This window comes from Fistularia commersonii, chromosome 22 (assembly GCF_037954325.1).
Source record: "Fistularia commersonii isolate RoL2024-O1a breed Wild chromosome 22, RoL_Fcom_v1.0, whole genome shotgun sequence".
NCBI lineage: Eukaryota > Metazoa > Chordata > Actinopteri > Syngnathiformes > Fistulariidae > Fistularia > Fistularia commersonii.
Window position 1 is genome coordinate 4,739,286 of NC_141305.1, and position 17,721 is coordinate 4,757,006.

The 17,721-nt window shown below is 47.8% G+C and overlaps 1 protein-coding gene across 1 annotated transcript in view; it reads right to left on the reverse strand.

The window, feature by feature from the left end:
* Nucleotides 1-17,721, reverse strand: part of col27a1b (collagen, type XXVII, alpha 1b) — an 87,128-nt gene that overhangs the window by 55,203 nt on the left and 14,204 nt on the right. Inside the window, exons 5-7 of the mRNA XM_086169801.1 lie at nt 11,133-11,186; nt 5,600-5,653; nt 5,437-5,490 (exon numbers count right to left, since the gene is read on the reverse strand). Of these exons, the coding sequence (XP_086025927.1) occupies nt 5,437-5,490; nt 5,600-5,653; nt 11,133-11,186 (162 nt within the window). The remainder of the gene's footprint in view (nt 1-5,436; nt 5,491-5,599; nt 5,654-11,132; nt 11,187-17,721) is intronic.

A 17,721-nucleotide genomic window follows, 5' to 3' on the forward strand; every position in this document is an offset into this window, starting at 1 on the left:
AGGCGTACCGTATTTTCACGACTATAAGGCGCACATAAAAGTTTTAGATTTTCTTCAAAATGTGCAGAGCGCTCTATAGTGCAGTGCGCCCTTTTGTGTGTTGTTGTTGTAAGGCAGACGTGAGAACGTTAAACGGGGAAGTGTGGGCGTTGATTGTATATAAAAGAACGGGTATGTGCGTTGTTTTAACAACCCTGAAAACATCGCCGACAAACACATCCAGCCCAGCCACGTAACTAACATGGACGAGGCGCCGCTTACTTTCGACATCCCGGTGAGTCCCGGTGGAGAAGCAGGGGAACGGCGCGGTAGCGATACGCACAACGGGGTACAAAAAGTCTTCTTGGAGACCGCAGTTTCACTAAGAGTGAGTTAGCGGCGGGCGAGTTACGCCACAATTTGCGAATGGATTGTAGATGCTCGGGCTAACACGTCCGCTGGCACTGTCGTTCGAGCTTTCGCAAAAGCCAGCATCATTTCCGAGGAGCCGCCCGGCACGGAAAGTGACTCCGACAGTGAAGAAAGTGAACCCGGCATGTTTGATGGAGATTTAGCGCAGCTGTTCAAACCAGAAACAGAGGATGAGGACTTCGATGGGTTTGATTGATGATGATTACCGGTAAAAAAATGTGAAACTCAGCTTAGCTCACGCTCTGTTTTTAAAGACACGGACTTGTATGCTTGTGAGTGTGTTGTTGCTGTAAGGCGGATGTAGTAGAGGACACCATGAGAACATTAAAGGGGGAAGTGTGGGCGTGGATTGTATATAAAACCCGCGCCCTATAATCAGGTGCGCCTTATGTGTTTGTTAAATACAATAATGGCACACATAACTGAGACTGCGCCTTTTAGTGCGGTGCGCCTTATGGTCATGAAAATACAGTAAGTGATTCGGTGAATCATCGAATTGAACAGCGAGGAGTTGAAAATTTCCCACTCGCTCACGCCTCGTGCTAGATAGCGTTCAACATTCAAGACATGGGAGTTACTTGGGGTTGCTCATCGGCATGCCGACAGGAGCAGCTGGGAAAGCGCGGCGCCGTGGCTCAGGGGGTTTGAGCGGTCGTCCTTGGAATTCGATTCCCGCACTCCTCCTAGCAAGACACTGAACCCCCTAACTGCTCCCGAGGCGCCGCCTCTTAGCTGCTTTCTGCTCAAGATTCATCCATGATGGGTTAAATTTGGTCAAATTTCACTGATGTTGTGCGCTATGTATAGCTGAATGTGACAATTAAAGTATTTCTTTTTAAAAAAAGAGTCATTTGGTGAGCAGGTATGGCTTCCTTTGTTTATCACAATTTCTTGTTGTTTCACAAAAACATTATGCGGCGAATGCACGGGATGCCACGTGCGCGGAGGAAGTGGGCTGGGGTGGACTCGCCGATGGATTATGCTAAGCTAATCAGAGGAGACGTGTCAAATCGTCACTGGTCTATCCCTTTAAAAGGAAGAAACTATTTTCGCCAATATATACTGAAGCGTAAATATTAGCTATATTATGAAGGCAGCTTTAGCGACAAGAACGACGGCACATGCGATGTAACCGAGCGACTCTTGATCCCAATAATTAGCATAATTAGCAGATTGCGTCGTCTTTCTAGACAAAACATCCGATCGTAATAGCGCCCATACGGATCTCGTCATCGGCGTCAAAGGAGAGCGAGTAAATAACGGAAAAAGCGAAAAAAAAAACCCTCCCTTTTCCACGCTAGGCAGGGGCGGGGCTGGAAAGTAAATAAAACACGAAGCGTCGCTATGGTGGACGTGTTTGTCGTGTTGGCGCGTGGAGACGTTCGGTGCCTTTGGAGGGATTGAAGTCTTGATGATATTAAGCCGGCGGGGAGAAACACAACTGAGGGACAAACCCGTGGGTCGTATGGGGTTACGAGGCACGCTAGCTGTTATTTATGACGGCGCTGGCAGGCCGGAGTCCCATGTGTAACCTCGGGGCCAACATCGGTTCGATGCGTCATCGAAACTCCAACGCAACGCACGATCGACGCGCCAGGAAGACTAGCTGATTTCAAATGAGAACCAGATAGCTAGCCCGCGGCTACAATCACACTGTAACTGTAACTCGTGATCCTTCGGCGCCGCGCTTTACACCGTCGGAATGAATGAATCAAAACGACGGCGGTGTCGTCTCGAAATCGGAATCCGACTCGGACGACATCTCGTGCGGGAGCCGAGCAACGGCGGCCACGGAAGGGCTAAGGAATGCGTCCGGGCCCTCCGACAAGGCCGGCCCTGCCGAGTACAGTAGAAAGTACAGATAAGAGCAGCTGGGGCCGGTCCGTCCGATTTTCGGGGGGTTGCGTAACGCCAGGATTACGAGCGATCGCATTTTCTGTTGGCTCCACCTCTCGGCCCGTTGTAATTTGCGAGCTGACCCCGCAGAAGCGGCGGAGTCGCCCATTTGCAGAATGAGTAACAGACTTCCACGGAGGGGGGAAAGTATGATGTTCTTTCCATTAATTAGCTTTTTTTTTTCCTTTGTTTCTCATTTTCAAACACCAAATTGCTTCAACTTGCCCACTTCTCCTCCTCCCCCCGATATGGCCGAGTCAGCAAATTACGAATGTTATTATATAACGCCTAAGACGGGAAAGAAAATCTGGGAGGGCTTCACAGTTAATAAGAAAAAGAATCGGAGCGGTATTCCAGCGCGCCGTGAATCGGAGCCGGTAACGCTCTCCACGCCGTGTCACGGCTCCGAGCGCGCGTTCTCCGGTTCCGTCTTACGTTACGGCGCGGCCCGCCGACCGACTCCCGGGCAACCGTCCCATTCCATCTTTACACATTCCCCCGCAGAGAGAGAGGGGGGGGGGGGAGGTTTGCTCCGGAGTCCAGTCAGCCGCTTCGCGCGAAAACAACGTTAAACGCCGCGAGTTTTTCCCCGGTCGTCTCGCCGAGAGAGAGAGCGAACCCTGAACTCCGTTGTGGCGGATGATGGAATTTCGGTGTAATCTGAACACGGAACACGGTGAAGAGGAGGAGGAGATGGGAGGAGGGGTGGATTTGGCTTCCAGTGCGGGAATATGATGAAGAAAATCTGGGTTAGTTAAGAACAGCTGCGTGCAATGAGGTGTCTGGCGGTCTCGCTCGCCGGGTACGAAATGAGTTTTAACCCCCTTTTTTTTTAACCCGTTAACCTCTTCCCGTTGGTCGCGCGGGTGGAAAAAAAAAAAAAAAAACCCGGCAGTCGACGCCTCGATCAAGATCCACGGTTGCCATAAATCAGCGAAAGGAATATCGGCTTTTTCCCATGACTCCATGTTCTATGACTCACAAGGCAAAAAGAGGTCTTCCTTTTTTTTTTTTTTTTTTTTTTTTTTTTGCTGAACGAAGGAGCCTCCAGTCCACCAGATGGTCCCTCTACCCCCCCCCCCCCCCCCAGTCTGCACTATCCGATTGCATAACAGCTTGTTGCAGCTCGCCGCCAAGGCGTTATATATTGTGTCCCAAATGAGAATGGGAGTGTGTGTGCGTGCGTTTCGAAGTTACACAAAACCTACGGTGTTTGACAGCAGTTTTCTACCCTGCGCTCTCTCGGCCGTCAAACGCTGACCTCGCCGCGACCTTTCATCGCGCGGATACACGATTTGTATCTCGCGTCGTAGCGACCGCCGGAATCTGAGTGACGAGATGATGAGCTGTCAAATGTGATTACATTTGAAACGAAAAAGCAAGAGGATTTCTTTTTGCCTTCTTCTCAGCAGTAAAACTACAAGTGACTTATTACGACGGGTTCTCCTAAAGGGGCGGGGCGGCGAGCGTCCTCGGAAAACTTTCCTGCCCTTGGTTGAATGCAAATCTGTTTCGACGCTGATTTGGTTCTGATTTGGCGCCTACAGGTTTCATTTACGCCCTTTTCTCTGGTTGCACTTGAGCATACAAGTATGGCCCCCCACAACTTTTGGTGTTACTGCTCCGCCTGTTGCCTTAATTAAGCAGGAAATAAAGGCAGCGGACAGACTGAAGGCTCCATCCGTACGCGGCTTCATCATTGAGCATTTATGAGCCCTGAGAGGCTCCCTGCCGCAAAGATGGAGGAGCGGGATTGCATGACAAATCGGACACGCCTAGATCACTATCACCACTCAGACTACAATCCCCAAGAAACAGGCCGCAGGATCCGATCGCCCGCTTTGGCTCCAACCCGGATAGCTGCGATAGTTATGATTCATTGAACTCCCAAGAAATTCAGGATTTCTCAACATCCTAAGCACGTTTGCACAGTTGGAATCCATCTGATACTATAATTTATTTAAGTCATTATTTCAACCCCCCCCCCCCCCCCCAAATCTCCCCAACCTTTCTGTCTGATCGATTCTTATTCTATTTAAATCTCGGAAAAAACAAATGACTCAATGGTCAAATATGTCATCTTAAATATTGGTAAATCCTGACTTAAATAGTTGACGGATGATGCCAGAAATCACAGAAAGTGAATATATTACAAGAAAGTTCCAAGAAAATGAAGCAGGACAGCATGATTTCGAATAATTTCCATTAATATTCACGGATCCTGTGAGTCACACCGGGTCAGATAGTAGGATATTACTTGTTTTTTTTTTTTTTTTCAAATTTCCATCACAAATCCGAGAGGACAAAGTGAGGATGCTGTAAAAATGGTGTTTACAAATGTGGGCCAAGGGTCAAAGGTCAAACCTCGCTACCGAGTCGTAAACTCTGCTATCTGTCGCACACACGCCGCTCCACACCGCAAGTTTTTATCTCATCCGGTGGGAAACACTGGAAGAAAGAAGGAAATAGAACAGGATCTGGCCCACACGAGATGTGTAATAGATGTGTAATTACCGGGATAACAGGCTTTGGGAAAAGGCCAGGGCTAGAAAAAAAGCGCAAGGCCACGAGGGGAACGCGTCGGCTGCTAACCATCACTCTTTCGGGAGAGCGCCGTAGCGGCAGAACGAATCCGCGTTGAAAATCTGGCCTACTTCTCGGCGAGGAGGCGCTCCGGGGACGCCGACGACGGAAAACATGGCGGTTTGAGCTTCGTCCCGGTTCACCGGCCGCTCCGCCGTCGTCGTCGATTTGAGCAGCCCGCCGCACGTGCGATGTAACACAACCCGGAGGATTCGCAGCGGCGGTGAAGCCAGAGGGCAGGTGTGTTTGCTTGAAGCCTGCACTGTGTTAGGCCGTGTTCCAAACAAGCTCAAACATCCATTGTTGGCCCGGCTTCTCTAAACACTACAAATTTACAGAGCGCCCTCGTTCTGACGCGGTGCCGGGAGCCGTTCTTCGAAAAAACACGCCGGCGAGGCGAAGGGGGGGGGCAAACCTACGAACATCGGGCGAAACGTTCGGCGAGTATCAGTTCCGGCCCTGTGGATTTGACGCAAAAACGAAAAAAAAAAAAGCGCAGGCGACAAACAACCCTTTTGATAATGTGAGAGGAAACAGACGACGTACCTTTCGTCCCTCTTGTCCGGGCACTCCAGGGGGGCCGGCAACACCGGGCTCTCCCTGCAAGGACACGCTACGGGTCAGATCGGACGCAAAGACAAAATCTATGCGTGATAGATTCTGCAAATCACACGGCGGTAAGGAGGAGTCGGGGTATCGCGGTGCATACTTTCTCTCCTGTGGCGGCCTGACCAGGGGACACGCCCGGGTCTCCTTTTTGCCCCTGGAACACAAAAACAGCGGTCACATGATCAGAAAGGCACCTTTTCCCCTTTATTTCATGTATTCATTCATTCGCTCGATATCGCGACTGCTTATCCTGCAGTCAGCCGGGATTGGGCGGCAGGCCGGGTTCACACTGGACCGCCAGGGCGTCATATGGAAACGTACAAGCATTCAATCGCTCGTTCACAAGTCATATAGAGACGTAAAACCCCTTCTCTCTCCGAGAGGAGAAGGTAAACCTTTGTCCCCGGAGTCATCCAACTCGTAAAACCTCAGCAACCCTGCAAACCCTGCATCGCCTTACCGGCCGCCCCCAACCACGGGTAACACTGCTTGTGATATATTTATTATATAAACACAGAGCAAGCTTACTAACAATTTGCACAATTTTGTAAAGAAATGTATTTATACATATATATATACATTTATGTATGTATGTATGTATACACATATATAGATATATATATACATATAATTATTTATGTATTGAAATTGATTTATTAATTACCTAATACATATATGCTAATACATATACATAATACATATAATAATACATATACTTATTTTCAATTTTATTATTTGATTTTCCCACAATTTGATGCTGCAACCCCATGTGCCCACAATTACCCCTCCGGGACAAATAAAGGTTTTTCTGATTCCGCTTATGACTAAATATATGTATATATATATATATACACACAGTGTATAAAATATAAAAATATATAACATAATTTATAGGATTTAATTTAATTTACAAAAAATATTAGAAATATATACAAATCAAAAAAACTATATATATATATATATATATATTTTTTTTTATATGCAATCTACCAGTTCTGCACGATTATACTGTTTATATATCATTTAGTTGCAACTTGTTAAACAAGTTCTATACTGTTTATATGTATTGTTTATTTCCAGTTTTCAATTTTTGATCACTTTTTCTTGCACTCTCCACTTTCGATTAAAAGAATATTCTATTCTACTCTATTCTGACACGTCTGGGTGATTTAATGTGTCCGCTGAACCTCCCGCGTGTTTGCGTACCGTGGAGGAAACCCATGCAGACACGGAGAGAACATGGAGACTCCACACGGAAAAAGACTCAGCTGGTGGAATCCAACCGGGGACCTTCTCGCCGCCAGGCGGAAGCGCCAACGGCTGCGCCTGCGTACTTTTAATTTCTCCTCCGAGGCTCACCGTGATTTCACGACCCGCCGCCCCCGTCCCCCCGCCAGCTCCATAATCCCCTCCTCTCCTTCCATGGATTTCAAATCTATTTTTTTTTTGTGCTCCCGACCGTCTTTTCGTCCTCGTTCCCGCATTTCTAATTGCCGTTTTGTCAGCGCGTCCTCGGCCCGCACCTGGGTGCGTTCGCGCGCAGTCGTACCGCCGAAAGGAATCCCGAGCGCACGTGAGCTGGATTCACCCGGTGCCTTGGCGGCGTGTATTTACACGAGCGCGCAGTCCATTTATGCCCTCCGGGGAGTCGGTTTATACCAAGCCGGCGAGGAGCGACGGTGGGAGTGACCGCCAACATTCTTCTGCCTTTTCGGGCAGTGGGAACACCAAGGAGTTTGTTCCGGGGTCGGCGTTTGGCGTCCCCCGTCTCACCAGCGGAGGACCAGCTCGGTAATCGCAAAAGGAGAAAGTAAGAAACCAGTGGAGGAATAATCCCCCCCCCCCCCCCCCCCGCCCCAACGGCGCTAAGACAGGCGAAGGGAAAAATAATAAAAAAAAAGTGGCACGCCGGTTGAAGCGCGTCCTGACGGATTATCAGCCGAGCGCAATTCCTCTCGAACGTTTCATTAAAAAATGTTTGGGAGGGGGAAATAAATCTCCGCCGCAATCCCGCCGTTACCGTGAAGGAGAGCGAAAAGGCATATTTCCCCCCCAAGAACTACTTGGCAAGAAGCGCTTTATCAGAAGGTGTGACCTTCCACCGCTCCGTTTCAGTGAATTCCTGTCAAAAGAAATTCCCATTCAAACTTATATCCGGAGACGCGGACTTGGCACGGAGGAGGTTCTGTGGGAATTTCGCCCGCGCTCGCTGGATAGCCGGTCTGGAGACGCCGTCTGCAGGGTGCAACCGTTCATTCACCTGCCGTATGGGGACGCACAATTATTCACCCCTTCATTCACAAATCCAACATTCACACGTCATATAAACATACATTCAATTCACCCTTTCGCTCATGTAACAATTGCATCGGCATGCTATTGTTTACTTTCTTAATCCCACATCTTATAAGTTAAAACATTGGCTCTCATTTGTATACAACCTATCACTCGCACATTCACATCACATAGAAACATATATATATATATATATTGTATGCTTCTATATAGTGTGTGAATGAAGGAGTGAATGTTTTTATATATATACATACATAAAAAATCATTCACTCCTTCCTTTTATATATATATATATATATATATATATATAACATCATTCACTCCCTCACTAACACACTATTTAGAAGCATACTACTTATATACGGGACTGTCTCAGAAAATTTAAATATTGTGATAAAGTGCTTTATCTTCTGTAATGCAATTACAAAAACAAAAGTGTCATCCATTCTGGATTCATTACAAATGAACTGAAATATTGCAAGCCTTTTATTATTTTAGTAACGCTGATTATGGTTTACATTTTAAAACAACTCAAAAATCCTATCTCAAAATATTAGAATATTATGAAAAAGTAATTATTTTTTTTTAATTGCATTACACAAGATAAAGAACTTTATCACAATATTCTAATTTTCTGAGACAGTCCTGTAAAAGAAAAACAATCAACTGTCATATAAACATGCAACCGTTCACTCCTTCGTTCACATGGAATATAATGTGAAACCATTCACTCCCACATTTGCATATCATACATATAATATTACATATAATCATTCACTCCTTTATCCACACACCATATACAGGACTGTCTCAGAAAATTAGAATATTGTGATAAAGTTCTTTTTCTCGTGTAATGCAATTCAAAAAACAAAAATGACTTTTCATGATAGTGTAATATTTTGGGATAGGATTTTTGAGTTTTCTTAAGATTTAAGCCATAATCAGCAATATCAAAATAATAAAAGGCTTGCAATATTTCAGTTGATTTGTAATGAATCCAGAATGTATGACATTTTTGTTTTAGTAATTGCATTACAGAAGATAAAGAACTTTATCACAATATTCTAATTAGAAACATAAACCATTTAGTTGCTCATGCACGTCGTGCGCAGACATACAGCTGTTCTCTCCTTCATTCACACCAAATACAGATGTAAAACCATTCACACATAATATGGACGTACAATTATTCATTCACACGTCTTATAACAGCCATTACCTCTTTATACATATAATATACACAACCATTCACAAGTCAGATAAAGATACATGTAATAATTTACCTGATATAGAAACATACGTCTCTTCATTCACACGTTTTATACGAATGATGTAATACACGTCTTCTGCATTGTTTCATGTGAAGACTAATCACCTCGTCTCCGGACCTCCAGATGAACGGGAGGATTCAGAACAAAGCTCTGTAAACTCGGGATGTTTTCTTTTCTTCTTTCAGCTCGACCGCTTCATTTGTCTTCGAGCAGAAAGACGCGACGCATGAGGCTTCGAGGCCCGAGATCAGACGGGTCATGCTGGAACCGGCCGCGTTGGCGAAGCCTCCAGCAAACAAACACGCTCTCTGAAGCTTTTGTTCAGGAATAGATATCGTCTTCCAGTGGAGAGAACGGCGACGCCCTCGCTTATCCGGCGCCGACGTCAAATTCGAGCTTGATTCAAATAACATCTGACGTACGGTTGAGGCGTAAAATCATCGGGAAGACGGTCGAATGACTTCCGATTAGCCAACCGGTTTTGGGAAACTAACGGCGAAAAAAAAGGGGCTCGACGATCTTGACCCCAAAGACGCGACGCATGCGTGGAGGCGGCATGTGTTTTTCTAATTTCTAACTGCAGGATTTATTCATTCGTCATCGACCTCGCTTATCCTGCAATCGGGATAATCCAACTGTCGTTGCGCGAAAAAACGAGGTTCATCCAGGGACGCAACAAAGGTCTCGAACCGCTGACCTTCCTGTTAAGAGGTGTACTTTTGAACACCAAAAACAATGAGAAGGTAGATAAAATCTATTAGACACGCAAAGCTCACACGCATAATTAGCAAACAAATATGTGATACATTTATGACATCTGTCAGCCTCGGAAACGCTGTCGTTGTGTTTATTCCGATGTTTCCGGTCGCACCGGCTGGCAGTTTAATGTCACACAGGTGTGAGATGTCGGGATTTAAAACAGAAATGTCATTTTACGCGGATGCTTACATCTGAACGTGCGGGCGAACCCAGGCGGCTGCGGCGTTAGCGGTGACTGCTTTCAGAACAAACGTCTATTAATCATCATGTACATCAGTGTATAACTAGCATTGTATAACTAGTATAACTAGCATTTGTCGAGCTCTCAGCCAATGGGAGCCGGGACGGGAGTGCCGGATAAGCGGTATGAGGTAAATAAATGAATATTTCCGTAAAAATTCCCGTGTGTCGGCGAACAAATACGCCAATGATGGGACGTTTGCCGACTGACTGACGGTCCCCGAGCTGACAAGCCGAGCGAGTTCAATGTGTTGTTTTAAGTTATAAATAGAATGATTTATTGAAAACATGTTTTTTTTTTTTTTCTATTATTTTCCAGTGAGATTTCAGCTGAATCTAATTTAAACCGCAGGCCTGTGTGTCGGACGGACGAACCCCAGCCGCCTCCTCCGCTCCTGTCACTCCCGTTTGTTTCTCGTAACGTCAACAAATGTTCTGAAAAAGACTATTTCTGGCAGAAACGCCATTCACGGAAACTATTTGCATCTGCTTTCGCAGCATTAATGTTTCTGCGCGCCGGGAGGGCCGGGGGGTTCGAAATAAACCAAAGCCTCATTTGCATTCGGACACGCTGACTGGTTTTTAAGCGGCGACAGCAGAATACTGTGCCGTGCAATCGTTTCGTTAGCGGGGTCCGCTAATCTAAGCTAACACGCGAGTACAAAGGAAGTGAAACGGCTTGCCGGGCTCGACGCCGTCCGCTGCCGGTTTGTGATTTAAAACACGTAATCTGTTTTAGTCGTGGCGGGATTTTCTTACGGGGACCGGCTCTTTTCGGAGGAACAAGCGGCCGCGAATGATTTTTCTCGTTTAAAAGTTTAAAAAGCGGTTAAGAGTACTAATGACTTAAAAATGTCCGGATCGGCGTTTTACCGCTTCGCTTGAATTTTTATTTTTTTTAGCATTCGGGAACAAGTTTGGAGACACGCGGAGGAGCTGCGCTGACTTTTGATTTATCTGATTTTAACCTTTAGACTTTTTGCTCATACTGGAAACTGTGCCATCTAGCGATATCTGCAGAGAAAGCAGATATTAGCGGGTTAGCGCTTTCTTCGAAGAATCAGTCACCTTCATTCCGGGGGCTCCGGGGTGGCCGGGGTTTCCGTGCGGGCCGGGAGGACCCTGAAAAAAAAAGACACACAAGATTCAGAGGGACTCGAGGTCGGAGGTGGACGTTCGAGGTCGGCCGGCGGGCCCCTCCGGCGGCGTGACACGTGCGGTATTCACACACATGTGGACATATTATTCCCTTTCCGCTGCCTGTCAGTGTAATGGGACGGGTCAGAGGTGCCCCAAGGTCTGGGTGTTTGTGTGTAGGTGCTGTTTGAGACCCGGCGTGTCTCCTGCCCGTCCTTCCTGTCTGCCCGCCCGTCCCAGTTATGACATATGGATGTGATTTTCCTGATGCCTACACTTTTCCGCTGGTTTATGGGGTCCCGCGATGTGAAGGCCACTCATCCATCACATCATATTCCCTAATCGCTTTGTGCCACAAAGCGTGATATATAAACGGGCTTAGTTGTGATGGATCGGGCGATCCGCGCCAAATCTTTTTATGAAAATGGCCCGGGCCCCGCCCGAGCCAACAGGAGAAGGTGAAGATTCCTCCCTCCGGCTGGAGAGATCGGGAATTAATTCAAACAACAAAGAGGGATTGCCTGAAAAAATAAAGCCGCGGGTTCCTGAGCGAAGGGCGTCCGTCTCAAAGCGTACGGAGACGAGGGGGTGGGGGGGGGGACGAGGGCGCCAGGCGTGGAAAATCCTCAGCAGCAGAACTGAAACATGTTCAAAGGGCCTGAACAGGAAGCTACTGTATCTCTGGCCTTTTCTTTGAGATGTTCAGACTTTTCTCCGGGTCGTGGAGAGAGACCTTCCTCCCCCTGCGCCGGACGCCAAAGTAAGGGATAGGATTACTCTGAGTCAAACATGCCGACGATGCCAAGAGGTGTAAGAGTACGGTCGGGCGATTCGGCTCATCTCGGTATTTATCTGCACTCCGTCGTCAGACTATGGAGGAGCGCGGGCAGCTTCCCCCCCCCTCCTTCCCTTCGCTCCGACCATACCTCTCCCTTGGCAGGCGCCGGACATATGGAGACACTTAACAGAAGCTCATCTGCAGATTTCCTCCTCCTTCTCTATTCAGAGCATTCCCCTCTCCGCTAGCTCGATATTAAAACGTATGGAAGCTATTATCCCCATGTAAGAAACACAGGGAGGCGGAGGAAGGGGTGCGGAGAGAGAAAGAAAGAGGGGTACAAATTGTATTATCGCGGCGCCTCGAGAAGAGGGGGCGCGCCGACGATGACAAGGTGGGTGGGCGTGACCCCGGCGGAGCCGAGGTAAAGGGGAAAAATGACTCAGTTTTGCCGTTTCTGATTTGCGAGGGCGAGGAAAGGAATGAACGTACCCGTTGTCGGAACGGATCTCCGAAAAGCGGTCGAAGGCCTCTCGCTCTGGTCCCGACATGCGCGGTCACACCTGAGGGCACCCGAGGGTTTTCACGACGAGGGCCAAAGACTTTTACGGGAGCGACACGTGGCGCGCTACCGTTTTTTTAACAGGCCATTAATCCGCGGCGGACCCCCTCGCCCGAGCCGCACCGGAGGAGACGCCGCGCCTTCGCCGTGACGGTTACTCGAGGTAACGCGGCGCAGGTGTTTCCGCCGCAAGTTCTCGAGATCGGGGGAAAATTCCGCCGCGCTCATAAAGCGCTAATAGGCCTCTAAGAAGCACTTTCCTGGCGGGGAAAGAGTCATCTAACGTCAAAAATATCTGGAGAAAGTACCACGATTGAGCTTTCTGTGTGCACAACTCACACCTGACAGACGGTAACTCGCGGGTTTTTCCGGAAGTTGCTTGATGAATAACCTCCGCGGCTGCTTTCAAGCTCGAATTTGCTTCCAGGAACAAGCTTCCTCCTCCTCCTCCTCCTCCAGGGGAACCTTTGGGTTTTGCATTCCCACAGGCAGTAAGGCTGTGGCCGGGAATAATAACCACCGACGGATCAACCTCGTGAGGAACCCCGTTAGCCGTTAGCTAACTGCGTACTTATTTTGGCCGAAAATGAGGATACCCTCTATGGCGCAGCGGGACAGATAACCTCTGACCTCTTTGCCGTTCCTTCCCTCCTGGTTTTATCCGCGCGAGTTCTTTTTTTCAAAATGGCGCTCTGCGATCCACAGGAAGTGTCCGACCGTGTCGGAATCTTCTTGTCTTCGAATGACCTGAGAACTGAAGAGGCCTCTCAGACGAGACGGCGAAACATCTTGGAGTGAAGAGATTCAAGTCCGGTTGCGACGACAAGAAGATTTCGACAAGAATTGTCCGCAACCTGGATGACTGAGAACCTCCAGACACATCTGGCGGTTAGGAGTTCTCACACGAGCGGAACCGTTGAAGATCCTGAAATAGTTCTCGGAACTGAGGTCCTATTTTCCCGAATGGGAACTCCTTACGATGCCGCCCGACCTCGGTAGAGCTCCGCATCACGTTTCTCGATCCCTTGGCTCCCTTGAATTTACAAACCGCGGTCGGCGTCCCGGAGGGGCTCGACGCGCCGAGCCCTGGAGAGGAGCGCCGCCGAAACAGACGCCCGATGTGAACGGTGTCAGCGAAGCCAGACATCGGGGTTATTTTGACATTCAGCTTGTCACTCCTGACGGGAAACCGGCGGGAGCACATCTGCTCCGACGTCTATATCTATTCTCGTTTTACAGTCAGCGCGCGTTGACGCGATCCGCGTCCCTGCTTTCCGATCTCTTAACCTGCTCTGTGTGCGAACGTAACATCTGCTATGAATTGTTGATGACTAAATAAACTTAATTGGATTGATATATCCCCTGCCATGCCGGGGAAATGCCTGCGGACTCGTTTCCTGACTCAGCCTTTTCACCCGGGCCCGATGAGCCGCTCTCGCTCTGCAATCGTCCTGATTTGCATCGATTTGAAAACAAACAAATTTTCCCGTCTTAAAAAGAACCAAATCCATCACCTCCAGTGAACTAGAGATATTGCGCAGTCGGAACAGATCAGCTAAACGGGCGTTTCGGAATTTTCCGTCCGCCCGGAACCGCTGACTCGTGCTATTTCATTAACCGACGATTGGAGTGGGGGGGTAAAAAAAAAAAAAAGAATTACATGAAATAGTGGATTTACATACAATCATAGTTTTATTGTTATGCTCGGGGACAATTTTACACACGGGCGGATGAATGGGGCTTTTGTGAAGCAGTTGCTGACCGTCCCTTCACAGCGACTAGAAAATTCCCCATTATATATTAACAATCAAGTTAATTTGTGCGCAACCAAAAATAACATAAATAAAAGTCCAATAAAGAGAATATACAATGAAAAGATTTTTACGAGGGAGTCAGCAGATTCGTATAATTATGCAAATGTTTCCAAATTCGCGGTGACCCCGTGTCACATTCTGACTGCGAGCTGGCAGGTACGTTCCTCGGCACAAAGCCCCCTTTGATCCGCTTTCAATCCTCCCCTGCAGGGTCGGGTGAACTCAGGCGCTCCGCCTGGCTTACGGCTGGACGGGAAGGAGGGGGCGGCGGGGGGGGCGGGAAGGGGACCTGGACCGTCTCCTCACGTGGAAGGGGATGCTAGAGACTGTCTGCTCGGTCAGACATGACACCTTACTGTCAGGGAGCTAAACGCCCCCGCGCTGCCGTGTCACCCCGAAAACCAAAAAGCCCCTCGCCTTCCCTTACCAAAAAGGCAATTCCCGCGATATTTCATCGTGGATATGAATCAGCGTTAAATGTTGTGATCGGCGGGATCATAAAAATGTTCATCCCTTTTGACTTTTTTCCTATTGTTTTCTTTCCTTTGAACAAGCATTAACCGCTACCAATACCACACAAATTAGCACGTATGCTAAACAGTCCAACAAATTAGGGAAGTCGAAACACTATCTTTTTCAGTCGTAGATTGATACCACCAAGGAGCTCCACTGAACGCCGCAGGAGGTCTTTCCTACCTTAGGCTATCAGACTTTTTACTTTTTAATTCCTCTTCCCTCAGCTGCAGGGAATCTTCAAATCTTTGTACTTAAGACCTTAAGACACTTGATAGCCTTAACCCTGGCAATTTATATTTTATTGTGTTTCTAACTGTTCTCAGTTCTACTACCTCAGTGGTGGAACAAACTTACGAAAGCAACAAGACTAGCATCATCTCTCTCATCCTTCGAGAAACAGGTAAAAACTTTTCTCTTTCAGGACTATTTACTCCGCTGATGCTTGAGGTGCCCCGGATCAGGTTAGGCACCAAGTTAGGCTATGCAGTGTGTGTGTGTGTGTACGTTTGTGTACGTCTTTGTCCAAAAAAAAAAAAAAAAAAAACTAACCCCAGCTTACTGTTCTGTATATTTCCTGTACATCTTGTATTTGCAAGTGTTATTTGCAGTGCGTATGTCCTCTATTGTAAGTCACTTTGGATAAAAGCGTCTGCCAAATGTAATGTAATGTAATGTAATTTCTTATTCTCCCTCCTTACTACTATTATCTATTATTGTTATGTTTTTGCGTGAAACTCTGGCACAACAATTTCCTTCGGGATAAATAAAGTTCTTCTTATCTTCTTATCTTATCTTATCTCCTCCGTCAGTTCACTTTGAGGGGCCTCGGAGTTCGCCCGAGCGCCCGCCGTGTTTGTGGCGAGCGCGGGGCATTGTCGCGCTGATCACGCGAGCGATCCGAAGGGGGGAAAAAAAAAAAAAATTCTGCCGGGTCAGGAAAACAACCGGTGAGGACGCGGGGTCGCGCCGGCCTACGGTCGGTTCTCAGGAGCTTGACGGAGAACGAACTCAAAGAGGGCGGTGTGCGGCTGCGTGGACCCGCTGAGCTCCAGACAGGGTCTTAAATGCCTTTAATAAGACGGGGACAAAGCCTTCTTTCTTTGTTGTTTAAAGAGATTGGGTTCCCACAGCCCACCCCTCTGAGGCCCGACCGCAGGGCACAGTCTGACGGGCCGCGGCAGGCAGGTAGCGCTTACACACACACACACACACACACACACAAATCCAACACCACAAGCTTCAACACAAGCCGTGCAAAGTCACCGTTTTCCTCACTACATGAACGCTCCCTCCGAAGTTTCAATCGTCCTTTGACCGCCCCGTGAGGGATGTTAAGACGCCGCACGTCCGTCAGTCCGAGAGGTTACTCATACGGAGCCAAGTGTGAAAAGAGCAGCACGCCATTGTGAAAAGGAAACGCGATCGTATGAGTTGTCGAAAGACGCAAATACTTGGAAGGAGCCGGAGCGAGTCGGAAGTCGGAAACCGGGTTTTCCAGTCCGAAATAAGTCAGAATGTCTATTGCCGCTTTCGGACGGTACAGCTGTAAGGATTGTCCATCCAAAATTTGGTTCCAGAAACTACCCGCCGCCGGCGGAACCACTGAGTTTTTAGCTTCAGACAGCATGGACAACCCGGAGAGCCACGCTGCCACCGTGATCTAACGGGCGGAAAGTGTTTTTATTTTCTCCCTGCGCTGCTTCGCCGTGTGATAAACCCCTACTGTTAGCTAACTCTGTACTTCTTTAAATATGTTATCATGGTAACGGGCTTTGCTTCTGAGTTCCACCAATCACCAAGCACTTCTATAACATGAATTCCTACGGAACTGGAAAAGAAAAAAAAACCTTTCTCTGAGTAGGAGCTAGCCAGAATATGTTCTCCGAACTGAGGTCTGCGGTCCCTGCTTCCTAAGTTGTCCAAAACAACAAGCTAGCTCTTGAAAAGGCTTTAGGGACTGTAAGAAGTTCCTAGAGCGCGGCTTCGGTTTCATGGTTTCAAGCGCAGGCGCTAAGCGTCGCAGACAAAGCGAAGTCCTCAATTTACGACGTCCTCCAACTACGGCGCTTGGTGGCTTCATCGCCATCGACCATTCATTTAGCAAAACAGTCTTGTCCCATCTTTCCGATGTAAGCCGAAAACAAATAGGAACTAGTCGGCGAGCAAGGAAGACGGCTTTGTTTGTATCCGCCGGTTGGACTTTAATTTTCGTTTGTGTTGTTATTTGTGTCACTCCGACTTGAAAATCGCGTTACGTCGCCCTGTAGGAACTCTGACGTACGTCCTGAGTTTGTTTTCGTCCGGTCAAAAGTCTTCTATGTGACTCCAATCCACGCCTTTTTCAAAAAATCATTACGCGCCCCAGACGCCGAACTAGATTTATTGTGTTCGGCTTTTTCGTCGCCCTCGTGTCAAAGGGCGCCGGATTCGGACTCGTGAAATGATCTAAAGACGGGTTTCATCACTGAAAGCTCGCCGACTCCAAAGTTTGTTGTTCGCCTGCGGCACGGTGACATTTGGACGACGCGAGAAAATGTCAGAAAAAAATCCAAAAGAGCCAAAACTATCAAATGTGTCTTTTTATTCCCCCCCCATCATTGATCTCAGCGTTCATAAACAGATCGACCGTTCTGAATGCGGATCACAGGGACAAAGCTAATCTCAAAAACCTGTCTTTTATTGGATTCAAAAATGGATTTAATAAAACCTCTTTGGGGAAAAAACAACACACAGCGCGTGGAGGCTGCTTGCTAGTTGAGACAATTGGCATTTCGTTGCCCCTGCCTTTTATACCTAAAACTAACCTGCGGGTGTTTGTTTTGGCCTCAACCCGTCCCCCGGTCATCATTA